This window comes from Peromyscus maniculatus, chromosome 8 (assembly GCF_049852395.1).
Source record: "Peromyscus maniculatus bairdii isolate BWxNUB_F1_BW_parent chromosome 8, HU_Pman_BW_mat_3.1, whole genome shotgun sequence".
Taxonomy (NCBI): Eukaryota; Metazoa; Chordata; class Mammalia; order Rodentia; family Cricetidae; genus Peromyscus; species Peromyscus maniculatus.
Window position 1 is genome coordinate 75,128,327 of NC_134859.1, and position 26,770 is coordinate 75,155,096.

A 26,770-nucleotide genomic window follows, 5' to 3' on the forward strand; every position below is an offset into this window, starting at 1 on the left:
CACGCCATGTTCTTGAGCTCCTCGTCAACTGTTTGGGGGGCGGGCAGGTTTGGGTGGTCACCTGAACTGGGGTGTCCTGCTGCCGAGGCCTCAGGGCCTGGCCTGTGCTGGGAGAGTTCACACATCCTTCAGTGATCTGGAGGGATTCCTGGGTTGGTAGCCGGGGGCTGGGAAAGCGCCCCCATACCCGACACCCCTCCCAAGGGCAGTGCAGCCATGCACCCCTACAGCCTTGTGGGGCAGCCTGCCACACCTGACACAGGCTGAGAGCCACTTCGGTTCCTTGGCATGGAAACGGGGTAAGGAGCCCCTAAGAGGAAGGCTCTGGGCAACAGAGGGACAGGAATTCCCACAGGAGAGCCAGCAGTTGATTCCAGAATGCCTTTCAGGGCCGTCTGAACACTCAGAGGCCCAGCAAGCACCCAGGGGACCTGTGAGAAGAAGTTCATGGCATGAATGGAAGCCCATCTTCTTTCTTCTTTGTCTTTGTGGACCAGGTCTTGGCTTCTTCCTTCATGGAGTCGCCCTTGGCAGAGTGACAAGCCCGGCCTCTGATCTTTCTGGCTGAATTACGCCAGGGGCAGGGAGTCGATGACTGTGCTCTCAAGGGCCTCCGCCAGAGCCTCTGACCCTATGTGTAACAACATGGAGGTCTTGGCTTCTGGGGCCTGGTGGCCCAGAGGTTAGAGACCTCAGTGCAGGCCTCCAGAGTGGAGCACTCCTAACGGAACCACTGAGCTGCCTCAGACCTCCTACTGTAGGGGTGGGCGGGAGGGGAGGGCAGGAGGGGAGAAGGGGATTGGGTGTTGCAGCCACACATCCATGGCAACCTTCTTTGGGTTCATTCTCATAACCAAATCCCTGGGCTGATCACCTGAAGTCACCCTTCTTTCTCCTTGTGACATGGCTCTCCTTCCCCGGCTGTGATAGCCTCCTCTGGGCAGGCAGGAAATCAAGGGAGTGGGGCGGTAAATAATGGTTCACTCTGTTGACCGGCCACTGCTCAAGCATGTAACACGATGAGGTGGGTCTCTATGTCCTGATGTGGGAAGATGCCCACAGTGTGCCCTTAATTAGATAAAAGTAATGGCATAGTGGAATTTATGTTTTAATCACCTGGTAAAATAAGCTCACACACATGGGAGCATGTGCAAGGATCAAATACCTGTACATGGTGTGGGCACATGATCTCATTAAGTAAGTTCTCTCAGGGCAGGAAGGGACCTCGGTGTCCGCTAGCTATTCAGAACCTGTGTGCCTGTAATTTTCCACTTTCACATCCAATCCACTAGCTGGGCATGGTGGTACATGGCTGTAATTCCAGCACTTGGATGGTGAAGGCAGGCAGATTAGGAGTTCAAGACCATCCTTAACTACAGAGTGAGTTCAAGGCTAGCCTGGACTTACATGACCCTGTCTTTAAAAATAAACAGAGCTGGACGGTGGCAGCACATGCCTTTAATCCCAGCACTCGGGAGGCAGAGGTAGGCAAATCTCTATGAGTTCCAGGCCAGCCTGGTCTACAGAGAGAGTTCCAGGATAGCTAGGACTACACAGAGAAACCCTGTCTCAAAAAACCAACCAACCAACCAACCAACCAACCAACCAACCAACCAACCAACCAACCAGACAAAACTAGCAACATGGTTCAGCAGGTAAAGGCACTTACAGACAAGATTGATGACTTGAGTTTGATCCCCAGGGCCCACATGATGGAAGGAGAGGACTAACTAACCCCCACAAGTCGGTCCTCTGACCTCCACATGTGTGCTCTAGCACATGGGTGCCACTCCCACCACAAAAATCAATGTAATTTTTAAAAAGTTCTGAAAATCCAATCTAACCCCCTTTCCTGGCAATAGGCAGGCACCCAGACTAGGGCTCCTTGAAGATGCTCCTGTCCTTTTGTAGAAAGGGAGGGAGTGAGATGTTTGGAACTCAGTGTGTTTGGTACTCGAAGCCACTTCCGGAGTATGAGAGCTGACCTTAAGTCATAGCATTAATGGCACTGATGGGTCTTCCCATCCCAAGTGGGGTGGCCCCCACTGCCACGCCTTTCCTCGGATCTTGTCTTTCCCATCATAACAGCCAGTGTGTGGCCACTCTGAATGTGACAAGGATTTGCTCACATGGCAGTTTCTCCATCCGCAGTTAAGGCCATGGCTCCCATCCTAGAAAACAGAGACTAGGTTTGCATCTGACTCATCAAGCTTAAGAATACCCTGCATGAGCTGCATGTGGTACCACTATACTAGGGAGCGGAGGCAGAAGGAACCGTGCGCTTGAGGTCAGCAGGCTACAGAGTGAGACCCTGCCACTTTCTACAAGCTGCCAGAATGACTAAATCTTGGGATAAGGTGGAGAAAGTCAGAGCCAGATTTTGGGTTTATTGGGTTTGTTTTTATTTGTGTGTGTGTGTGTGTGTGTGTGTGTGTGTGTGTGTGTGTGTGCGCGCGCGCGCGCGCGCAGGTCAGAGGACAATTTGTGGGAGTCAGTTGTCTCCTACCATGGCAGGCCCAGGGACTGAACTCAGGTCAGGCTCTTTGGCAACCACCTTTACCCACTGAGATATCTCACTGGCTCCAGGTTTTGGTTTTTGGAGACACGTTCTCTAGTTCAGGCTAGCCAAAAACTCCTAATCCTCTGGTCTCTGCCTCCCAAATGCTGGGATTACATACATGCTCCACCAGGCCAGGTTCTGTTCAGTGGTGGAGACAGAACTGGGGGGCTTCACACAGGCTTAGGCAAGCACCCCACCCGGTGGGCTGCATCCCCAGCCCCTTACCGAGTGCCTTTAGACATTGTCCTCTCTCCTTGGTCTAGCAGCGCCGATGTCACCAGCGCCTTGGTGACCATTTCAGTGCCTGGCTGAGAGTGCTGGGTGGTATTCTGTTGTGGATTTCAGTCCCTAATCATGCCTTTCATTCCTGTCTGTGTATCCTTGTGCGCTAGCCTTGGGTACCAGCTAGGCTGACTGCGGCAGGGAACAGAGATGGACTATGAACTAGACTTAAATGCATAGGGTTCTTCAGGACAGTTTTGGGAAGCTGAGCATGATGGTATATGGCTGTAATCCTAGCCCTCAGAAGGCTGAGGCAGGGCATTGGAAGGAGATGGGTGGGGGTTAAGAGTTCAAGACCAGCCTCAGCTACACTTGTGTTTGAAGCCAATATGGGCTAGATGAGACCCTATCTTCAAACAACAACAAAAAATGAAAACAAAACAAAAGAAATGAATAGCAAAGAATAGACATACATATTTTTCCTAGGCTTATTTATTTACCTATTAACACGTTTAGTATGCACAAAGCCCTGGTTCTTCCCCAGCACCCAAACTAGGCTAGATATGACAGCTGGAGAGAGAACAGAGAGAAGCAGGTCTCCCCAGGCTGGGTGGGTGTCACCTCGTTTCCTAACAACCCACCACCGAAGAGTTTGTTTGCTTCTGCTTCTGACCCTGTCTCTCCTTTCAGGTGACACCATCAGTCCGTTGCAGCCCCCTGTGGCAGGATGACTCCAGGATGCGGATGATCTGCGGTACAGCCACAGCCTGGCCAAGGTCCGCATGCCGCCACCACCCCGGACCCTGTCCCCCAGCCCGGGCCGTGCATTCCCGCCAGGCATCCCTGTGGACGCAGGAAGCACGGGAGTGAGTCTTCTGAGCCCGCGGAGCAAGCAAGTGGCTGACGGAGGGACCCCTGGCCGGCGGCTCCTTGGCTTGTCAGAAACATTCTTCCTCAGCGACTCTGCAAGATGACCAGCCTGTTTCGTAGGAGCAGCAGCGGCAGCGGCGGCGGCGGCGGCGGCGGCGGCGGGACCACCGGGGCTCGCGGGGCCGGGGCGGGGGCGGGGGCCGGGGCCGGGGCCGGGGATGGCAGCGCAGCCCCTCAGGAGCTCAACAACAGCCGGCCGGCCCGCCAGGTGCGCCGCCTGGAGTTCAACCAGGCCATGGACGACTTCAAGACCATGTTCCCCAACATGGACTACGACATCATTGAGTGCGTGCTGCGGGCCAACAGCGGTGCGGTGGACGCCACCATCGACCAGCTCTTGCAGATGAACCTGGAGGCCGGTGGTGGCAGCACCTATGAAGACAGCTCGGACTCGGAGGACAGCATCCCGCCAGAGGTAGAGTCAGGGTCGGGCAATCCACCTTCGGTCGTGGTCCAGTCTCTCTTAGCGGCTCTGGGTTGCCCCCCACTTCCACCCCTTCCCCGCCCTGCGGGGTGGCTGGCTTCTAACCAGGTATCTCTCTTTTCCTTTGAGAAACTTTTGATCAGGCAGTGACCTATATTATGGATAGCAATCATGCAGTCATTCAACAAACACCCAGCAAAGCAAGCACCCACTCATTGGTATGCTAGGGATAGGACAAGACCCCGGACTAAGTAAGGTACTTGTTTAAAATGTAGGTGCCTAGGCCCCACTCCAACATCTGACCCCTCAGTTTCAAGACTGAAGTCTCTGGCATATATTTTTCAAGAAAGGCTCTTGGACCGCAGAGTATCTCCTTAGCCAGTGCAATCAGACGATGTCTGTGGCGCTCACAGGCTAGTGTGGGTTGGAGGCCGGAGTTGAACCCGAGTGGGAGAGCCGTGAGCAGGGGAGAGACTCATGCCAAGAAGGCGAACTGGCCCCAGGACCAGAGAGGGTGAGAGACCAGTCAGGCTGGCCATACCCTCCTCGCAGAAGAGTGGGGAGACCCCTACAGACAGGGAGCTGGAGATGAATGCAGAGTGGGGGGACCTGGGAGGAGTATTTCAGCTCCAGCCCTCAGGTCCACATAAGCAGAGAGCCATTCCCAGGGTGGAGGGCACGGCCAGCCACAGAGAATCAAGGCCCGCCGGTGGGGGTGGCTGGTTTTCTACGGCCCCTTTCAGGAGTTCTGTGCCCAGCCAACCCCCAGCCTAAAAGGGCATGCAGTTCTCAGGCTGAGGTGAGGCATGCAGTTAGTATAAGAGCCATGCATGAGACAAGGACCGGAAGATAAGAAGGAACTGCACTCTGTTCTTCCAGTACTGAGGGCCGAACCCAGGGCCTCTACATGCCATAGGGGCACTCTGTCACAGAGTCACACCCCGGCCCCGAACCCAGGGCCTCTACATGCCATAGGGGCACTCTGTCACCAAGCCACACCCTGGCCCCAAACCCAGGGCCTCTACATGCCATAGGGGCACCCTGTCACCAAGCCACACCCCAGCCCCGAACCCAGGGCCTCTACATGCCACAGGGGCACTCTGTCACCCAGCCACACCCGGCCCTCTTTTTACATAGGATCTCCCTGTGCAGCCCAAGTGAGTCTTGTACTTACTCTAGTCCAGGCAGACCTTGAACTTTCCATCCTCCTGCCTCGACTTCTCCAGGAGCTGGGGTGACAAGCATGCTCCACCAGGCCCAGCTGAACTCCACTCTTTCCAGAATCCGGACGGTGCTGGGTATCTCAGTTGCTTCAGAAATCCGTCTATTCTGTTTCTCAAACTTGATGAGAACAGTCACCCTTGTTTACATGAGAACTCTGGACCAGATTTGACCTCAGGGCCTGGCCGGCCTTCTTCCTCCCCCTCCTTCCCTGCCTTCCTTAGTGAGTGCTTCTAGGATTCTTGCTCCAGGGAGGAGAAGCCTGAGGATAACAATGACTTGTGCTGGTGTGACGTGTTTCCCCAGGCATATAGGGGAAGGTTTGCAGTGAGTAGATGTTACTCATGTGTGTGTATACATGAGTGTGTGAGTGTGTGTGTGTGGGTGTACACACTTGTACATGGGTGTACATGTTTGTGTGTAAGCCAGAGATCAATTTGGGGTGTTATTCCTTAGGAACCAGCTACCTTATTTTTGGGGGGACAGAGTCTCCCTCTAATTAGGCAAGGCTGGCTGGCTAGGGAGCTCCAGGGATAACGACCACTGTCCCCACACCCCCTGCACCGGCATTGCTTGTGTGGGCCACCAGCCCCGCTTCTTACCCAGGTGCTGTGTGTTGAACTCGGGTCCTCAAGCTCGCGTGGCAAGCGCTTTGCCGACTGAGCCGTCCCCGGCCCTGTGGATGCCTGCTGTCTTTGCACAGCTCCCCACCGTCCCCTTTTCCTCTCTCACACACCCCTTTGACCTGCTGGATCAGTCAGTGGAGAGGACGCTGGAAAACCCAGACCCTTCCTGTTAAAAGGAGGTGTGAGTGTGTGTGTGCATGTGTGCACGTGTAGGTGCATTCTTTCAGTGTGAGCTGGAAGTTCCCTGCATGCTTTGACTGTCTATGGTCCTGTTGGGTCTGACGGTCTGGCAGGCTTCGGGGCGTTTCCTGCTCCCCCCCCCCCCCCCCCCGCGGTGCCCATGGCATCACAAGCCTCTGCAGGGCGTCCTCAGCCCCAGGCATCCCCCCTGGACTGCACTCCTGTTTGCACGCAGTCCCGGTGGAACCCCTTCTCAGCTCTCCTTGGCTCCCCCCAGCCCCCACCTTTGGAGCCCTGCCTGGGCCCATCAGCAGGCAGCCCCGGAAGCAGCGCGAAGTGCCGCAGGAAATTTATGAACAGCAGTAAGAATGACTGTACCTGCTGACTGGGAAAGGCCCCCTCTCTAGAGGCTGATGGATGGTGGGCTGGCCCACGGGGTATTCCTGTCACAGAGAAACAGCTCCTGTCAGATGAACGGCCCAGACCCTGCCTCCCTCCCAGCCTCCGGAACACCTGGCAGGCGTTCATCACCCACAGTGAGTTAGAGGCCCGGAGGCCACAGAACCTCCAGCACCCTTAGAGGCAGAACAAGCTCCTTGTAGCTGGAAAGATGGAGCCGGGGTGGGGGTGGGGCAGGAAGATGCTGGGGCTCCCTCTCTGGGACTACAGATCTTCCTTTCTAGAGCTGGCCTGCCCACCCCCTGCCTCCTCCCCACTGTTCCTCTCTAGAGGCTGCTGCTCTCTAGTTTGCTGCTCCGGGAAGCTGCACTGTAGTCTACAAGGGCCTGCCCGCATCTCTGTGCTCCTTGAGTCTGGGCGCATGCCACAGATCAGAGGAAACCCATGGGACTCTCCTCTTCCCTGCACCCAACCAAGCTTATCCTGGACCCTGTCTGTCCCTCAGAGCCAAGGGCTGTGGGAATTGGGAGTATGCAGGCTGGGGGAGGCAGCAGCGAGTCTTCGGGGCACCCTAGGATCTTGCTGAGCATCTCCTGCGCTAGGCAACAGGGAGTCCCCAGGGACCAGGACCCCTTCTTTGCCCCATCCCCTTTCCCTGGCGTCTCTCTCTCTTTCCTGGTGGAATGTGGGGTGAGCAGTACAGTGGTCTGGCCAGCCAGGCCGCCTCATTCTTCTTTTTCTGCAGAAGCATCTGTTTAAATACTTTCCGCCTCACAGGAAAGAACACGCATTCCAGGGCGGGGGCCTCCTTGGGTCAGGCTGGCGTGGTGCGCATGCTCACTGCCAAGGGCATCCCTGCCAGCGCCCTGTGCTGGGCCCGGCTGGCCAGGGGCTCAGGTGTGTCGGTGGAACCTGGACTGACAGGCGCACGAGGCCCAGTGTTAGGGTTGACATCTGTAAACTCAGAGTTCAAGTGGGGCTGGGGGAGTCGGGGGCTGAGGCAGTTAGGGCCTCTGAGCCCTTCCCAGGTTCTTCGGTCTCTGAGAAAGTGGGAACAGAGCTGTGAGGACAGGGTGGGGCGAGGTGTGTGACAGGGATCTGCCCAGATGCCTCTGGGGGCAGATTCATATCCACCGATAATAGGAACTCAGCCTTCGCCCTACCCTGGACCTTTCTCTGCCCTGCTTCCTGCCTCCTGCTGAAGAGAAAGGTCTAGAGGGACAGTGGGCATCTCACCTGGGTGTGCAGGTTTGCCTGAGGGAAGGCCATGACTGTGGAGATCATGGTCCGTGCTGAAGATTCCAATCTAAAACCAGCGAGTGGTTTTGCCTTGTTACTTAACCAGACGCTGCCTCCCGGGGCCTGTAATCTGAGCCGCTCAGCAGGCTGGGGCAGGAGGATCAGAAGTGTTGTGGACTGCTGTCCTCTGAGGTGACATGGCCGTTAGCATCTCAGAGCAGCTCACACCAGCCCTTCAGCAAGCTTGGGCCTGTTCCCTCACAGCAGGCAGCGAGGGTCATTAGGGAACATCCTCTGCGGTGTTGGCCACTCCCTCCCACACCAGCTGTATGCACTTCTGCTCCAGCTCAGGTGGACGGAGATGCTGGAATACACAAGAGGGTAACCAGAATCAGGGACTTTCAGGAGGTTGTTGCCCACGCTGGGCTGGGCCTTTTGGTGATCCAACTGGTGGGGGTGGGGGTGGGGTGTCACTCCCTCTAAGTAACTTCTAGGGTGAGATCACTTCTTTGGTCTGTTGTTGGTGTCCTCTCTTGTTCACATCCCCCCAGGAGAAGTAATGAAACAGATTCGAGGCCAGCCAGGGCAACTTAGCGAGACCCTATTTCAAAATTCTAGGTAAAAAGAGTTGGGCTGGTGGCTGGAGAGGTGGCTCAGCGGTTAAGGGCACTGACTGCGTTCCTAAAGGACCCAGGTTCAAATCCCAGCACCCACATGGTAGCTCACAACTGTCTGTAACTCCAAGATCTGACCCTGTCTTACCTGCAAGCAAAACACCAATGCACATAAAATAAAAGTAAATAAATTAAAAAAAAAAATTGGGTTGTAGCTCAGTGGTAGAGCTACATTTGCCCCACATGTGTGAGGCTCTGGGTTCAATCCCAGGAACCACAAAGCAAATAAAACACACTCAGGCCTGGATTTCCTCATGCGTAAAATGGGATTTCACTTGCCAGACTGGAAGGGCTAAGATAACAGAGAGGGAAATACACAGAGGGAGGGTATGGGTGATGTCATCATCAGAGAAGAGCACAGGCATACAGAGGACCCTGGTCTCGAGTGTGCAGCCCACGTGATAGGCACCAAGCTTGAGAAACCTCCCACGGCCCGGAGTCCGCAGCCTCCCGCTCACTGTCTCTTTCCTCCACCCTGTGTTCACTTGGCTGCACTGGAGCATTGCCTGGGTAGATGCTGCCGCCGTGAACAGTCCTTTGGGGCCGTGTGTTGACCTCTTTGCTGAGTATAATTGAGGGGTCATGGGGGCCACATGTTAGTGTTAGTGCACGAGGCTGGCTTTGCCAAGGAGCGGCTTCCAGAGCAACGCACACCACTCTCTAAGACAGGTCCTCGCCCGTACCGATCTCATCTGAATGCCACTGAGCTTCAAGGATGGATTCCTAATATCGTCAATAAGTATTGCTCTGTATCTCTTTGTCGTCTCTGATTCAGATCTTGGAAAGGACACTGGAGCCGGATAGCTCTGAAGAAGAACCTCCGCCTGTATACTCACCGCCAGCTTACCACATGCACGTGTTCGACAGGCCTTACCCGATGGCTCCCCCAACGCCACCTCCCCGGTGAGAATCCACTTTGTCTCAGGGACAGTAGGGAGAGATGGAGACAGGAGTTGGGTGTGAATAAAACACAGTGGGAAATTGGCTTCTCCCGCAAAAGGTGATTCTGCCAACTGCCAGCTTCTACTGTGACAAGGTACATTTTTTTCCAGACACCAAGGAGAACTCTCAGAACTTCAGCACTGTGGGGCTGGGGAAATGGCTTAGGCAGAGTGCTTGTTGGGCAGGCACAGAAGCCTGGGTTCGAATCCCTAGCCCTCTGCATATAAAAGTTGAGCGTAGCAGCACACATCTGTAACACCAAAGCTGGAGTGGCGGAGACAGGCAGATCCCTGGAGTTCAGGGGCCAGCTGATTTAGCCTACCAGTAGGTTCCGGGTTCAGTGAGAAACCATCCCCAAAATAAAGTGTAGGGACATGGCTGTCGTCAAGTACCCACCTGCAGAGCAAGCACGGGGACCTGAGTATGGATTCCACATAAGAAGCTGGACATAGCAGCACCTGCCTGTGGGACACAGTTAATTAAATGTGGTACAGCCTCCAGCTTCTTGGAACGTGTCATCAAGGGAGAGGCAGAGTAGGAAGCTGAGCTCATGAAATATGGTACTGGCCCTTCCCTTCCCCAGCCCATGGACACGTTAGAAATTAATCATCGTGCCGTCTCTTGCTGAGGCAAGATGAACCCCAGGATCCCTCTCAGCCCAGCACCCCCAGGTAGCCATCGGTCACCAGTGGATGACTCTGTCTCCCCTGGGCTAGTGATGTGGAGAGGATTTTTAAGCAGTGTGAAGATGTGTCTTTTTCTGGGCTAGTTTGATGATTGGAGACAGGAGAGGGGACAGCAAGGTCCCCAGAGACTTGTTTCAGCTCTGAGCCTCTTGTTACTGGAAGCTTGAAAAGCGGCCGCCAGCAGTGTCCACTGGACATGAGGTGCTTGCTTTTCTGGGCGCTGTGTTCGGTGGCTGCCGGAGCCTAGGTGTGGTCACTTTGTCCTTAGAGTGACAGACTGAGTGGGAGGGAGTGACACAATGGGAGCCTGCTGTACTGATCCCCCCATTCTAGGCATCTTAGGAACCCCAGAACATTGATAGTGGGGAACTTGGAGAGCTAGTAAGAATAGCTGCCATTTGCCAAGTACCCTTCCAATGACAGGTGCTGCCATGGTTCTCCACGCAGTGACTTATGTGGTCAGCACTGCTGTTACCCATTTCACAGATGAATATGCTGAGCCTCAGAGAGGTCCCCTGCTGTCCCCAAGGCTAAGAGCTGGGGTGTGTGAACCCAGGTCATCTATCTGACCTCCAGGCTATCACTCTTCATCGCCGTCACCCCCCTGCTGAGAAATCAGGCTGTAGCTTAGGGAGCTGAGAGTCTGGAAGGTGAGCTGGGGAGGACAGAGGTCATCCGTCCATCAAGTCAGGGACAGCAGAGAGCTGGAACCTCACAGTGGCGCAGGGGATGCAGGCTGGGAGGTGGGAGTTGGATGCCTGGGTGAGGCTGAGCCGGAGGTCACAACTCTGGCGGCCTACGGAGCTCAGGGGTAAATGACTTTCCTTTGTTGTTTTTGTGACAAAACTCTTGAAGGAAGGGAGTCGAGAGAGGAGAGATCGATTCTGGCTCGTGGTTTGAGAGGGATTTTAGCCCGTTACGGCAGGGAAGGTGTGGTAGAGCCACCCTGTCAGCAAGAGGGCAGGGCGGTGAGTCTTCGCATCACCATGCAATAGGAAGCAGAGAGATTGGTCCAGAGCCAGAGGCAGGTATGATCTTCCGAGCCTGCTCCTAGTGACCTACTTCCGCCATCTAGATCCCACCTGCAAAGTCCATAACTTCCCAAAGCAGCGCCACCAGCTGGAGAGGGGGTGTTCAGACATACAGCCTGTGGGGGACATGACAGACCCAAGCCATAGCATTTATTCCAAAGGACTTAAATACTTTCAATTACATTTATTTATTTATTTATGCGTGCGTGCGTGCGTGCGTGTGTGTGTGTGTGTTTGTATGGGGTGTGTGTGTGGTGTGTGCATGTACACACACACATGCACACTGCTTGTCCCCTGGACCCCTCCCCTTTAGATCAGAATTTAGGGGAGCTACACACAGGGGGGCCCAGAAAGCTGCTGTCCAAGACGTGGCCTTAAGTCCACACATCTTAGCATTAGGCTAGTGAAACTGAGAACAGGAATAGTTCCAGGCAGAGGAAATGGCATGCGAAAAGGCCTGGAAGTGGGGAGAGGGGACCATCCTGGGGAAGCTCCTGAAAGTGTAGAGCATCAGAGTGAGTGGAGCGGCACACAGGTCGTGGGCTCTGTGGAACTTCCAAGAGCACACACCTTACCCGCGACTGCAGGAGACTGAGGCTGTATACAGCAGGGTGCGGGTAGGCTGGTATGCTAATAATCTTTGGCTGCTGAGGGTTAGATTTGAGAGGGGGTACTGGTCTGGTCCCTTTCTGTCACTATGTCTCTGAGATGAGCCTGTGATAGGGCAGTTTCAGAGCTCAGATACTGTCTTAATGGGTCCAAAGAGACAGGACCATCCCAGAGAAACAAACCTGGAGTGCTAGGATCCTTTGCCCAGGTTTTGCCTGAATGACCCAGTCATGTGACTTGTAACGGGGTCTGGCACACATGGATGGCATGTCCAGACTCCACTTAAATCCCCTTCTGGAGCCTGGCGGTGGTGGCACACACCTTTAATCCCAGCACTTGGGAGGCAGAGGCAAGCGGATCTCTGTGAGTTCGAGGCCAGCCTGGTCTACAGAGCGAGTTTCAGGACAGCCAGGGCTACACAGACAAACCCTGTCTCAAAAAACAAACCACCACCAACAAAAAAAAAACCTTCTGGAAAGGTTCATCTCTGAAATCCTTCCCAACCAGGTCCAACATCCTGTGGATAAGTGTCGGGGAGTCCCCCCACCGTACTTGAAATTCTTTTTGGGGGCTCCAGGGGCTCAGTACCTGAAGATCTTCTTGGCCTCTGTCTCCTTCCCCCATTCCTTTTCTTCATCTGTCCGAGTCCCCAGGAGACCCCTCCGCACAGGCCGCCTGCTGTTTTTGTTTTGAAATTGCAGCCTTGGAAGTTTTGCCTCAAAGCTCATTTCTGACATTCCTTTCCAACCACAACGGAGTTGCCGGGCTGCCTCGGCTGGGCCAGCCCCCCTGCAGCTGAGGGTGACTTCATCCCAGGGCTTGGCGAAGGCTAAGCAGGTCCTCTCTCCAGGACCCCTGCCCAGAAGCCAGGGAAGCCTCAGGAGAAAAGGAGGTCTCCCCATGTCAGCTCCCACCCCATGGGCATCCCAGAAACACAATGGCCGGAGGGTCTCGGTCAGAGTTTGGACTCTCCCTCTGCAGCCATCATGGATGGCTTCCAGGTGTGACTGAGTTGGGGTGTCGACCGCACCCCAGATGAAGCCTAGATAAGCCTTCTCCCATTATGGCTGGAACTGGTGTCTGTGGGGCGGACAGGAAAACAGAACTTGGGACAGGGACGTAAGTGGCAGAGCATTGTGGAGGAAACCTGGCCTAGGAATGTGTGTCCTGGGTTCCCCTGCAGGCGCCTCGCTGGGGATCCCTGTATGTCTCCAGGCTGCGAATCGAGCTCCCCCTAGCTCTCGGCAGCTGGTTATTCGTCTGCTGCTGCCCCCGCCCTCCCCTCGTACCCACCAGGCCACCAGCCCAAAATAGAAAAGGAAAGGAAGTTATTTCCACAAGTTAGCAGCAGACGGAAAAGCCCCCCTCCAGTGAGGGGGCGGAGGGATTCCTGAAGCTGGAGGCCAAATCAAAGCCAGGCTGAGCCCAGCATGGCCCCCACCACCCTGGGCCGCCTGCCTTCTCCATGTGTCATTTCCCTGATTCAGCAGGACACGTGTCCTGCGGCTGCCACGCAGCAGGCTGCCGAGGAGCGGTGGAGCTGCTGGCCCAGCTCCAGGCTTCCTTCAGGCCTGGGCTTAGAGATGGAGCCCTGGGGTCAGGGCAGGCAGGCCCTTCTTCCTCTCCTGTCCTGGCCACCTGGCACAGGCACACCTTGCCTGAGAAGAGTCCCCATAGACCCCTGAGAAACAAGACTCTAACCCTGGCTTCTGGCAGTTCAGACTACAGCTCCTGGGGGGGCGGGGGGGGGGGGGACAGCCAATACCTTGGAAGGAGGTCAGCAGGGTCTTCCCAATGGTCCCCACCCTTTGCTGGTTGTAGTTGAGCCAGAACGGGAACTCAGGTCTGCTTTATTGTCCAGGAATCATGGGAGCTCCCTTTCCCAACAAACCAAGGACAGGATGGGCTGTTGGCCAGCCACTTGTCTGCTGTTGGGTGGGGTGGGGGTGGGGTGGATATCTGCTACCTGACAGTCCAGCACTGAACCAGCTGCTAGGGATATAAGCAAGCTCAGAAGCATATGACCCACCCCCACCCCCAGTCTGTAGGGCACACTCATAAAATCTGTATCTAAATCCACAACATGGACATTTGCACCAGAGGTACTGAGTGACAGGAAAGCAGCCCAAGGCCAAGGCCAAGGCTGAGGAGTTGGAAAGCAGAGCTGACTGAGGAGAGGAAGAGGTCCCCAGTGCTCCGGGCCTGGCTGCCTGCCTGCTTGGTGTGCCATTCCCCCCATTCAACGGAGTACACACCAGTACCTTTGTCCTGAAGGCAGTCGGGGCATGGGATGCTCTGAGTAAGGCCTCCATCTCCCTGAGGACCCGTGACAGGCCAACAGAGCTGTGGCTAGGCCTGACTGCTGCCCCCTGCTCCCCTTCTCTCCCATCCCCTAGGATTGATGTCCTGGGCTCTGGACAACCTGCGAGCCAGAGTCGCTACAGAAACTGGAACCCACCGCTGCTCGGTAACCTTCCTGATGACTTCCTCCGAATCCTGCCCCAGCAGATGGACAGCATTCAGGTAACCAGCGGCCCTCAGACCTGCCTGCCTGCCTGCCTGTCCAGCGTCTCATCTGGGCTCTGCACCCAGTGCCAGCCAGGTTTGCTTCCTGGTTTCCAAGGCCAGGCTGAGCTGCTTCTGTTGAATAGAGTTTATAAGGAAAGAGAGATGAACCCATGGCCTTGCTTCTCGACCGGGCCCATGGTTCCCGTTGGGCCCAGGGAAGGTGGCGCCTGGGGAGGATCTCTGGCTGCAGCCATCACCTCAGGCTGGAGGGAGGGAAATGGGGCAACTCATAGTGGGGTCCAGGGCTGCTCCTTCCTCTCCTGGGAAGCTTCTTTCACATGGTGGTGTACTCCAAGGTGGCCCTGCTGGTGGGGCCCGCAGCTGCTGAAGGCAGAAGGCGGTGTGGGACTGGGAGTCCATGGACAGGTGGCTGAGCTGTTTGTAAATCGCTTCCGGGACGATTTAGGTTCCAGAAGAGGGAGTGAGGTGGCCCTAGGTTGGGAGGAAAAGTCCTTTTGATGTCATCCCTGCTTTTGCTACAGAGTTCTGAGTTGTTGCAGTCAATTTTGGCCAATGACTGGGTCCTGTTGGGAGGAGGGGACTACAGGGAGGGGGCTGGAGGATTCTGGGAAAGCACACACGCATAGACTGGTATACATGGATTTAAGTTGGTGATCTGTATGCTCACTCTTCCTCAGAGTCACCCTGGGAGGAGCTCCAAGCCTAGGGGTGGAGAGGGAGGACCACCTCCAGGGCCAGGACCTGCGGCCTGTGACCAGGACAGCCGCTGGAAACAGTACCTGGAGGACGAGAGAATTGCCCTCTTCCTGCAGAACGAGGAGTTCATGAAGGAGCTGCAGCGTAACCGTGACTTCCTTCTTGCCCTGGAGAGAGGTGGGCACCCAGCCTCACCACCAAAGAAGACAATGATATGGGCAGTGGCCTCGGGCCCAGGAGGGGGCTATGTTGGGGGCCAACTTGCTGGGCATTTTCTAACCTACATAAGCATAGCCTTCCCTGGGTTGTGCAGGAGCCCCAGGATTCAGCCAGTAGGGGTTTGGGAACACCTGGGAACTCAGAGGGAGAGGGATGTGACCACTGGGGCCTTCTCCTCTGCCCTGCATTGGCTTTGGCTTGGATGCCAGGAAGGAATGCTGTCTTTCCCACTAACCTCTATCCACAGGATGGAAGTACCATGTCTTGAGCCCTAGGGAACAGGGTTAACTGGCTCCTCCTCTAGAATGGGAGGCTTCCTGGATGGAAGAGGTTAGAGCAGGGTATTTGCATGGTCTGTGGATGGGTTACCCTGCTCCCAGTCTGGCTACCTTTCCTTTTGAGGTAGGATTTGGAGACAAGGCTGCAGAGGTGGTCTTGTAAAGGTCACAGAGGGAAGGAGGGAGGAAGAGAGGGAGTCTGATGTGTTCGGGGAGGACAGAGCAAATTGTACTGCCAGGGTATTGGGCTGGAGGGAGCGGACCCACAGGCGGCACAAAGGAGTCTTGGCTGGGCATCCAACCTACAGCCCCAGCACTGAGGAGGCTGAGGCAGGAGAACCATGGCTTCCAAGAGAGCCTAGGCTCCGTATCAAACCCGTAAAATAATAGGACAAAATAGGTTTGGACTCTGGGGAAAGCTGCTGGTTCTCACATCCCAACATTGCGGATGCTTTTAGGCAATCGTTTCTATTATCACAAGTTCTTCAAGAGCTGGTAGACACCATGCCTGCCTACTCTCTCTCTCTCTCTCTCTGTCTGTGTGTGTGTGTGTGTGTGTGTGTGTGTGTGTGTGTGTGTGTGTGTGTGTGTGTGTGTACTTATGTGTGTTTCAGGGGGTTCAGCCTCCAGCAGCCTCTGTGTGCCCACCCCGGGTGCCCTGAATCTCACTTCTCTGATAGAAACCTTCTCCTTTTCCAGACCGATTGAAGTATGAATCCCAGAAATCCAAATCCAGCAATGTGGCTGTCGGAAACGACTTTGGCCTCCCCTCCTCTGTCCCAGGTAAGCTTGCTCTCCTGAGAGAGGACCTGATGGGCTCAGTGGGCCCACACCCCAACTTTACCTTCAATTTTGAGAGTTTGGGGGTAGGATGAGGAAACCGACCAAGGGTGAGATCTGAGACCCCTCAGCGGCCTAGAAGGGAGGCCTTCTGTGGGGTGAGATATCCATTCAGTGAGTGGCCCTCGACTCTTGCGGTCCTGGGAGCTGGAAGTTACCACAGGCTGGCTGACCTCCCAACTCTTTCTGGATCTTGGCCTAGCAGAGGACACACTGAACCATGTAATGTCCCTTAATAGCAACTGGGAGTAGAAAGGCCTCAGAGTCTGGTGAGGCTTGGCCTAATGAGGCTTAATGCCTAATAGCAAACCAGCAAAGGTGAGACCCACAGGTTGACTGTATCCAGGGCGTGGAGAGGGTGAAATTAATCTGGGAAGGGCTCATTCATTCGCTTAAGTAGCTGAGGACTACCCGCTCAGAGCCACGCCCTCCCGTAGGTGAGGAAAATAAATTCTGAGCCTTGAATTCTAGGTGGTTCAGCACGGCCTCAGGAGGGCCAGAGAAGCCCAGGCAGTTTACAGTCCCTAATATAACTGCTCCCGCCCCAACTCATTTCAAACTACTGCATGCCTTCCCCTCCAGTGAGTGCCCCAGCAGCATGGAGGCTGCAAGGCCAGAGGGTGAGGGACAGCGTTTTAAGGACTCACAGACTACAGGGGAGCTGAGGCTGGCAGTGTGAACAGAGATCCTGCTTCCACACCTGGCCCCTGGACTCTGGATCCCTGGCCAGTTACTGCCCTCACCCCATGTACATATCCAAAAAGGCTCAGCAGTTTTTTCCAGGAGCAGAACCGCCATCCTAGAGCTGAGCCGGCCAGGAAGGCAGGAGCAGAAGGGTCAGGCGCCCCGCTAATCCCAGCTCAGAGAGAGAAAATCCTGCAGAACTGATTCCTAAGCAAGAGGCCAGGAGCTTAGGCCCCCAGCAGATGTTCATCTGGGAGTTTTCATGGAGCTTCTTGTCCTTGATCCCAAATTACTAAGGGACACCGGGGCTGCTGAGCTGGATCAGAGTGACTGGAAGGGAACCTAGCAGGCAAGGTGACTCAGGACCAGCCAAGTTAGAGCATGGTGAGCGGCGGATGGAGGGCAGTGAGACACACTGTGAGGAGTGGGTTAGGAGACTCCCTCCAGGTGGCTCACCGAGTTCTGACTCTTGGCTGAGCCCTGCTCTTATTCCTGTTCAACTTCTGGGAGGGAATAACGGAGGGGCTGAACCCAGAAGGAGGACAAGATCTCCCCGGCATTCTTGCCTCTGTGTCCTTTCTGCCTCAGTTCACTGGAGGTAGGATGCACGGAGGGCCGTGATGTGTTGGCAAATGGCTAACACTCTGCTCTGTTCTGGGTGCAGAAGCCTGGCTTGCCATCCCTTGGGGTTTTCATCACATAACTCTTCCCCATCCAACTCATTTCAAACTACCATCGTGGCTCTGAGGATACAGGATTGTTCACAGAAACCCTGTGCCAGCCAGCTTCCCACACTCGCAGCCACTCTTAAGACTGCCCCCACTGGCTCAGAAGAGGAAAATGCATCTTGCAAGAAGAAAGTACTCTTGCAACTTGCTTTACACTCCCGTGGTTAGGGGAGAAGCCCGAACTTCCGCTGTAACGAAAGGACAGACCTAAACAGCCATGGAGCGGCACCATCTCGTTTACTTTCCCGGGGCCCTGGCGGCTGCTCGGTCTCTCTCTTAGTGGGACCTCAGAGACCCAATGGGCCTGGTCCCTCAGCAGGTGTCTCCTCCTTCCAGGAACCAGTGACACCAACCCCACTGTGTCAGAAGATGCCTTATTCAGGGACAAGTTGAAACACATGGGAAAATGTGAGTCCTGCGCCTGTCCCCTCCCTGTCCCAGCTCTCTTGAGGCAGGCCCCGGGGCCTCATGAGAAGGAAGGAGCCCCCACCCGTGAGGATTTTTAATGCTATTGACTCTTGGTGAACTCAGGTGACATTTTAATCACAGGCTAGCTCAATCGGCCTTCCTACCTTACTTGATTCTGCAGCTGAGTCTGGAGACAAATTAAGTTTAAATCCTCTTGAGCCAGCTGTCTGCAGAAAAGTAATGCATGCCAGTGTTCACGTTCTCTGTGGTGTGAGGGCTCAGCCGAGACAGGAGGCACAGGCTGAGTCTGCTTTCTGTGGGGATGGGAGGCATTTGGGGGTAGGGGACAGGGGACCTCTTCATATCATCCTGCCCTTTCCAATCTCACAGACTCATAACCAGTGGGAATGAGGCTGGGATACTTTCAAGGTTTTATTTCAGGGAAAATTTCCGATGAGTCATGGAAATCTAGGACCAACTGTGGAGGTGGCTGGGGAGGGCGGGAAGACGGCCTTGGCAGCCGGCAGGAAAGAAAGCCAAGATCTGTGGCTCTCGCCTCTCGGGAAGGAATACCCGGATCTTGGACGGGAGGCAGGCTGCGTACTTGGCTAGCGGTGGCCTGTACTGCCCCTGGAGGCCGACCCGGGATGGCACACTTGCTCCCTAGGTGGCACTGGTATCCGCAGTTCCTGTCACTTTCCTCTTCCCGGTCCCCACCCCAGGGGCCTGGTGCTGCCCTGGCTGCCCCCAAACCTGGAGGGAAGCCATCTGATGCTCTGGCTGTCTGGAGCGTGAAGGGCTCATTAGTCTCTCTGCCCTAGCCACGCGTAGGAAGCTGTTTGAACTCGCCCGAGCCTTCTCTGAGAAGACCAAAATGAGGAAGTCAAAGAGGAGACACTTGCCGAAGCTTCAGTCGTATCCTTCTGCTTGGCGCTGGGTTTGGGGGTGGGCGTTAGGAACGGTGATGGAGATCCCGGCTGGAGCCCCTGAAACTGGACCTTCCTCAGCAGTGGGATCTGGCTCTGTGGCTTCCCTTCCTTGCTTCGCAAACCAGGACACCTGTCATCAGTTCCTTGGACACCGTCCTTCTTATGCTTCCTGTGACTTCTTTGCTTTTGACCTTGAGCCATCTGCATTTTGGGAGAAAACACGTGGTCCCCCCCATTGAAACCAGCAAATCTTTCCCTAAGTTTGCTAGGTGAACTGGTTCCCAGGTCCCCTGCAGCCTTGCCTCTGGAGGCCTGCTTTCTCGCTTTTGGTTCTTCAAGTGAAAAGATGTTTCCCTGTCTTCGTACCCCCAAGCTCCCGTCCATGCCTGGCCAACGGGGCCAGGATACTGAAAGCTGAATAGCCAACGGGGAACAGGGAGAAAGTCACTTCTCTGTCCCTAGAGATGGAGGCAGAGTAGGGGGGGTGGTTAGGGCCTGGCTAGCTGCTGGGTTGATCCCAGGGGAGGGACCTGGGGGGGCAGTGTTAGGCAGTTAGAGAACAGGGGGGATGATAGAGGTTGGGGGGTTGGCAGGACAGAGCACAGGCAGACTGGATAAGCCGTGACAGTTCCCGTTCGTCTCTGGGATAGTTTTCCTGAGCAGGCTGGCAGGCTGGGAGCTGCTGCATCCACAGCCAACCTCCTGGATGATGTGGAGGGTCATGCTTATGGTGAGGCAGGGCGGGGGACGTGGCGCTCCAACTGGCTGGTGATGGGTGACCCTTCAAGAGGAGGTCCTTAGTGCTTCATGTTCAGCAAGGGGACACGCAGTCTAGGGGACGTGTCAAGCGTTGGTAGGCCACAGAAATGTGGTGCACACAATGCCACTCCATTCCTGTTGTCCCTAAAGGGGTACCCAGCAAGCAGGTACTGTTCCTAGAGAATGTTCTCTAGGGAATGAGGGATAGGCAGGCAGGCCTCATACATGGACAACCATGAGTTAGAAAGCTTCAGTTTAGCTGGGCGGTGGTGGCACACGCCTTTAGTCCCTGCACTTGGGAGGCAGAGGCAGGCAGATTTCTGCCAGTTCAGTGGCATCCTGGTCTACAGAGCGAGTTCCAGGACAGCCAGGGCTACACAGAGAAACCCTATCTCAAAAAACAAAGTAATGGGGCTGGAGAATGGCTCAGTGGTTAAGAGTACTGGCTGCACTTCCTGAGACCCAGGTTCAATTCCCAGCACCCACATGGCAGCTCACAGCTGTCTGTAACTCCTGTTCCAGGGGATGCTCCTACAAACATATATGCAGGCAAAACACCGATGTACAGAAAATACAAATAAATAAATTATTAAAAAAAAAACAAAGTAAGAAAAGAAAAAGAAAGAAAGAAATTTTCAGTCTGCGGGCCTTGAACTTTTTACCCAGTCCCTTCTAAAGGCCACAGGGGTCAAAAGACCCAGCGAGGCCACCCATGGATGAACCTTCATCATCAGGCTCTTAAAGGGTCAAGAGATGGCACATGCCTTTAATCCTAGCACTTGGGAGGCAGAGGCAGGTGCATCTCTGAGTTCGAGGCCAGCCTGGTCTACAGAGTGAGTTCCAGGACAGCCAGGGCTACACAGAGAAACACTGCCTAGAGAAAACCAAAGATTAAAAAAAAAAAAAAAAAAAAAGAAAGGAAAAGAAAATGAAAAAAGAAAAAAAGGGGTGGTGGTGGTTAGCAGACACCAGATACAAAGACTAGAATGCCTTAGGGGTCTTCTGGATAGTCCATCATCCCTATCCCACTTGATAGATGAGAAAACTGAGGCCCAAACAAAGGGTAAGACTTGTCCAAGGCTGAGCTCAGTGGTAGAGCCAAGACAGCACCCGGTGCCTTTTGCCTCTCTCATCACGCCCACATACTGCTACCCTGGCATCAGGATCCAAGCTAAGGGACAGTTGAGGCAGCTCCCCTGCCCAGTCTGGGGACAGGCCCAAGTGAGGTTCTGCAGGGTGGAAGATGAGGTGGCTTCCCTTTGCCTTTCAGATGAAGACTTCCGGGGAAGGCGGCAGGAGGTGCCTAAGGTGGAAGAGGCCCTAAGAGAAGGACAGTAAGAGGTAAGGCTTGGGGCCACAGCTTCTAGCAGCAGCTTGGACACCACCCACCATGTGTCCTCCCAAGGATCCAGAGGTGCTGGGCTGTGACATCACAGTAACGCTGATCCTGGCTTACTTTTCTTGTGGTATTGCACATGGTTCCCCCCGCAAACCAATACACACACACACACACACATATAATACACACACATAGACACATATATATACACAGACACACACACACACATATATATATACACATACACACATATACATTTATAGTTTAGTTTTATGTAACCCCACTACCCTTGAATGTACTGGCTATATAGATGAGGCTGGCTTTGAACTTCACTTCTTCCTGTTTCCTGTTTCTACTTCCCAAGTGCTGGGATTACAGACTTGCTGTATCAATTCTGGCTTTTGTACTTTTAAGAATTTGGTTATTTATTCATTTGACAAACAATCACATCTGCCTGAATCATCGTCATCACAGATGCCTTGAACAGGAAAACCAAATCGGCTTTTGACCTCGAATAGTTTGTAGCCCCATTGAAAAGACATTCTGAGACACACAGTGAATGTTAAGAGGATAGTGTAAGAAGCATTGTGGTCATGCACACGCAGAACTGTGTTCGGTCCCCTGCTTAGGTTGGATGGTCAGGGTTCTGGAAATAGCCCCTGGAGTGGCTGCTTCTGTCTGGAGCCTCGGGGCTGGCCTGCCTTTCTATTCTCTCCCTGTGTACTCTCCTGGGGGAGGGGGTGTACATAGGAAACGCCAGCATCTCCTGCAGAAACTAGGCATGCCTGACGCTCAGGTGCCCGGCCCCCCGTGAGGAGCTGCCTGCCCACCCACCTGCTTTGCTTGCCCACCTGCTGTCCTGGTCCCAGTGCTCAGCATCGACTAGGTTTTCTTGAGCCGTTGTGTGGTGGGTCTGGTCCTGTTTCCAACCATGGAGGAACAGATGCCCCTCTTAATGGTAGTAGTGGCAGTGAGATAGCCCAGGCCACAGAGGGTAGAGCCAGCAAGTGCAGGCAACACACTCTTCTCTCTCAGGACTCCTCTTCAGTTCACTGCAAGCTGTTCTCTCCTCCCCGCCTCCTTCCTCCTCGCTTTCCCCATCACTCATGTCTTCATGGCCCTACCTGTTAATCCCATCACCAAGCATCACTGTGGTCCTACCTCTCCCGTGCTTTTCTCGTGGGTCTTCCGAGCACAAGTCTTATGAACGCAGCCTGGTGTCTGAGGCCCGCCACATTCTAGCCTGGGATCACTTTTCTGCCCCTTCAGGCTCTCTTACTTAGTGTAGCCTCCCCTGCCCCACCCCCGCGCGCCCACCTACTAACGGGACACAGAACGGGTGGAGCAGCCTCCCACCTGTAAGGCCTTCACAGGCAGAGCTTCCTCCCCACCCCATTCTCCCCCTCCATGTCTTGCTGCTAGGATCCTGTGGTTGGGCAGTGGGTGTCATGTGTCCGAAGCAGAGTTCCAGGATGATCTAGAACCGCTGGAGAAAGGAGGCGGTGCCTCCCTCATATTCTCCAGGAACCAGGCAGGGAAAGACCAGGGAACCCCTTTGATGAAAACATCACACGGTTTCCCTACTCCCCAGGTGCCAGCAGCTTCGCCTTGCCAGAGCTGTTCTGACCGGGTGGAGGTAACCAGAGAGGAACACCGGTGCCCTCCAGCTGCAGCCGAGACAGACGGTGCTTGCAGACCACGGCCCAGGCTTCTTCGGCCACAGTCCAGCCCAGCCACTGCCACTTTCCACGGGACTTAGAACTTTCAGAGTTGCTTGTGATTGGAGGAAGAACCTGGAGCCTTTGAGACAGCAGCCAGCCACAACCTGGTCTGTAGTCTGTCTCCTCTACCGCGGATGAGCAGAAATTCAGGAACCACCCCTCCCTTTAAAAAAAGAAAGAAAAGAAAAGGAAAGAAAGAGGAAAGGAAAAGAAGAAAGATCCCAGAAAGCACCAAGGTTGCAGTTAAAGAACTGGCAAAATGATCCATCCGGAGCCTCTTTGGGCCTGAAGAGGGCTTTCCTGCTTCTCCTTTCCTGTCGCTCCTGGCATCCCCCGTCCCCTGTGGCCTCTCTTTCTAAAGGCCTCCTCCATCTCAGCCCTGGCCGGAACTGCTGACTCTTGGCCCCGACCCGCACAGAACTCTGGACACTCTGGTCTTGCCGGGTCCAGCTCATAGGGCTGCTTCTATTAAGGGCTGGCTGTTAGCTCCGGCAGCCTCCTCTTGACCCAGCAGGGATGGGGAGGGTGACCCCGGAGCTGGAGGATTCTATCTAAGCCTGGTCTTTAGTTTGGCTGAAGACCTAAGTTGGTTCTTGATTTACATCACAGTGGGGCTCCTCAGGGGCCGGACTGGTCCTGCTGTTTTATAAGGCAGGGAGGTACTGGAGTTTCGGGGTGAGGGTGACCCCAACTGAGAAGGGTGCAGGGCTGAAGTGCAAGTTGCCGAGGCTACCAGCCTGGGGCAGGGGTGGGGGATGGGGGAGCACCTGGGACAGGAACTTACCGGGTGCCTCAAGTGGAGACCCAGAGGTGATCTGAAGAACAGAGGTGATTCTAGGAACGCTTAGCCGGCACCAAGGGGCTGGAGGCCGCAATTGTGCCCCGCTCGTTCCATGATCTGGGAACTCATCGACCTTTAGAGAGAGCTGGGAAGCCTGGGCAGGCGTGGGGCCCTGGTTGAAAGTGGGATCCGATGCTTGGGTGGCGGCGGCGGCGGCGGCGGGGCTGCTAGGGACTGGTAGGAAATGGGAGCGTGGTGGAAATGGGACCGCCATCACCTCCACTCCGGCCGGCGGAGCTTCCCCGGGCTCGGGAGTGCCGTGCACACATCGTGACCAAGTTTGGAAACGTGCGTGCGCGGTGCAGGATGGGGGTGGGGGACCACGCTGGCACCCAGCCAGTCCTGTGACCCCCGGAGAGAAGGACACTTCCCCACCCACCACGAGCCCGGGGCGGCTAGACTGTGCTCCTGACGGGTCTGGACCTTCCCTGCTCCGGGGTCAGGCACAGGAAGGGAAAGCTCTAGGTCTCTGTGTGTCACTGCGTTGTTTTTATTTCCTCCTGTGTGTGGTTTTTAACTTGGAGCCGTTTCATAGGAATTCCGGTAATAAAGACTTGGTGTTCTCTTGGTGCACTGATGTGGCCAGCGGCGTGGGCTGGGCCCTCCCTCCTTTTTCCCTCCGCAGGGGATAGAGTTTGGCCTCTGGAGAAGTGCCAAATCCTTGGGCCACCTGCCTTGCTCCCCCCCCCCCACTTCCACCCCCTCCCCACCCCCGCTCGGGTTAACCCTCAGGGTTGTTTCTAGAGTCCATAGGACCCAGGCATCCTACACACCGCCTCAGGAGGTGACACCAGCGGCCCTTGCGACCTGCTGGCTGTGTGTAACACTGCTCCTTTCTTCCTCTTTGCCCTGCAAAAAAACCACTTGCTGATAAGCGAGAAAACAGGGTTGAGAAACCCAGCCTGTGGCGAAAGTGCCACACCATGCCTTCCTACCTTAAACACAAAGCTTCTGGATTAACGGTGACGGCGTCAGCGGCGTCGAGCCGACCAGAGGTTCGAGGTGTGCATCCCAGGGAGGTGCACCTCACACTTGAGAGGGACTGTAACCATCTTCCTCTAGAAGTACCTCAACCTGTGCCCGCAACTCAGCTGGACTCCCCTTCACCTTACACAGGCAGGCTGTACTGAAAGAGGAAACGGATGCCCTCTTCAGAACAGGCCATTCTCAAGGTTAAAATTCTTCCTTGGGTGGAGCCCAAGGCTTCCTTGTGGCATTTAACAGCTCATCTTTCCTGTGCTGGGCTCAGGGTCACCCCGCCAAGGGTGTGCCTCTTCCCCTCAATTTCACTTTTTCACGCTAGGATAAAACAGCTGTCCCCCCGGGCCGTTCCATTAGGGCCCCCCCTTGGCCCTGGCAGATACAGGTAGGCTGGTATGGCATCCCTGAGACAGCTGGCATGCTGCACTAGGTAAACTAAGATTCTCTTCCAGCCTTAGGCCGGTCATTCAGCAATATCCTAGGGCTATGCGTACTGAAGGAAAGCTGTAGAGCCATCGATGAGCTTATAGAAATGCTTGTTCTCAGGGCTAGACAGCTGGCCAAGTGGCTAAGCACACACTCACTGCTCCTGTATAGGAACCAAGTTCAATTCCCAGCACCTCCACCAGGCAACCCCCAGCCGCCTGTAACTCTCGTGCCGGTGGATCTGATGCTCACTTCTGACATCTCTCTCTCACACACATACACATATGTGCGTATTTTAAAATTAAAGCTTAAACAATGAAATGCTCCATTCCAGACCTCCTGCATCAAAAATGAAGGGTGTAACCAAGCAATCTGTGGTCCCTACACACACTGGAGTTTGGGAGCCATAGTGTAAGGCTACTACTCCACTACTCCCCAGATGCTTTTTCAAAATCCCCATGCTTAGTACTCTAGACCAATGAAATCAACAACTGTGGGTTTTGTTTTCAAAGTTGCCCAAGGAGGTTCAATTTTGCAACCAGGTCAGAACCAGGGCTCCAGGCTGTCAGGTGTTTCATGAGTGGAGTTGATCTTGCCCAATAAGCACTTTACAGATAAGGAAATGACATAAATTTAAGTGACATGCCAGGATCACAGAATTGGGGATGAGGTAGTCTAGCAAAGGCGCCCCAGGCTGCCTTGCCTGAAAGCAAGCACCTTGCTGCTTCTGCTACCCCTTTGCTCAAAATGTGCTCCCAGCAGCTACCACCCGGGAGCTTGTTAGGAATGCTACCAAAGTTACAACCGGAAGGCGTTGTAACAAGCCCTGAAGATAACTCTAATCCATACTCAAGTTTGAGGACCACAGTTCTGGACCAGCAAGATGGCTCAGTAAGTAAAGGTACTGGCTGCCAAGTCTGACACTCTGAGTGTGATCCCCAGAACGCACCGTGGAAGAAGAGAACCAACTTCTGAAAGTTCTCTTCTGACCTCCGTGTGCATGCGCACACGCACACGATTATAATAAATAAACATAACTAAAAAAAGAAGACAGCTCCCAAAGCTTCAGAATTATATAACATGTTTTTAACAAGTGACTTGTATGAACACTGTAGCTTAAGAAACTCTAGAACATCAGGTCAGGTCTGAGATTTGCACTTTTAGAATGCACGTGTCCTCTGGTACTTGGTTTGCAGTTGAGCCTGGAAATGCAACTGTAAAATCTCGGGTGATTCTGATATACAAAGTTCTTAGAGCCATGCACCATTTTGTCTAGTACTGTAAGCTGCAAACGAACACTTTCAGTGTAACTTGTAACTACCCCACAGCGGGAGGGCGCGGGTGGGAGAGCCATAACCGGGTTAAAGAGTGTGAAGAACAGACCCAGAAGTGACCAGCAACCCTTTACACCACACTCATCTGCACATGGGAAGCTCCTGGAAGCCACACGGTAATGTTTAAAGATTTCTGTAAAAATGCAGCCAGGCTCTCTGGAGTCTGACCCTGCCGGTGCCCCTGGCCCTTCATACATTTTGGCATCCCTGGGCATTGGCTCTAACTTGCAGGAAGACCATAGGGCTTGATAGACATTGTGCACAGAAGAACAGGCGTGGTTATTATGCTGGAGTCTCAACTTCTGTCTCCTAGTT

At 54.6% G+C, this 26,770-nt stretch overlaps 1 protein-coding gene and 1 long non-coding RNA gene across 3 annotated transcripts in view; one reads left to right on the plus strand and one right to left on the minus strand.

Moving 5' to 3' along the window:
- Cuedc1 (CUE domain containing 1) overlaps window positions 1-24,287 on the plus strand; it is an 86,335-nt gene extending 62,048 nt beyond the window's left edge. For both annotated transcript variants that reach the window (XM_076543093.1, XM_076543094.1), the window contains exons 2-11: window positions 3,473-4,127; window positions 9,251-9,378; window positions 14,140-14,266; window positions 14,950-15,145; window positions 16,165-16,248; window positions 18,054-18,125; window positions 18,947-19,040; window positions 19,726-19,784; window positions 21,084-21,154; window positions 22,744-24,287. In XM_076543093.1, coding sequence (XP_076399208.1) covers window positions 3,753-4,127; window positions 9,251-9,378; window positions 14,140-14,266; window positions 14,950-15,145; window positions 16,165-16,248; window positions 18,054-18,125; window positions 18,947-19,040; window positions 19,726-19,784; window positions 21,084-21,151 — 1,203 coding nt within the window. In that variant the 5' untranslated portion in view covers window positions 3,473-3,752 and the 3' untranslated portion in view covers window positions 21,152-21,154; window positions 22,744-24,287. The remainder of the gene's footprint in view (window positions 1-3,472; window positions 4,128-9,250; window positions 9,379-14,139; window positions 14,267-14,949; window positions 15,146-16,164; window positions 16,249-18,053; window positions 18,126-18,946; window positions 19,041-19,725; window positions 19,785-21,083; window positions 21,155-22,743) is intronic.
- LOC143266980 (uncharacterized) lies at window positions 21,552-24,384 on the minus strand. The gene is made up of 2 exons (XR_013041834.1): window positions 23,658-24,384; window positions 21,552-23,036 (listed from the first exon to the last, which is right to left on the minus strand). It is a non-coding gene; the product is annotated as an uncharacterized LOC143266980 (long non-coding RNA).
- Window positions 24,385-26,770: the final 2,386 nt, after the last annotated feature.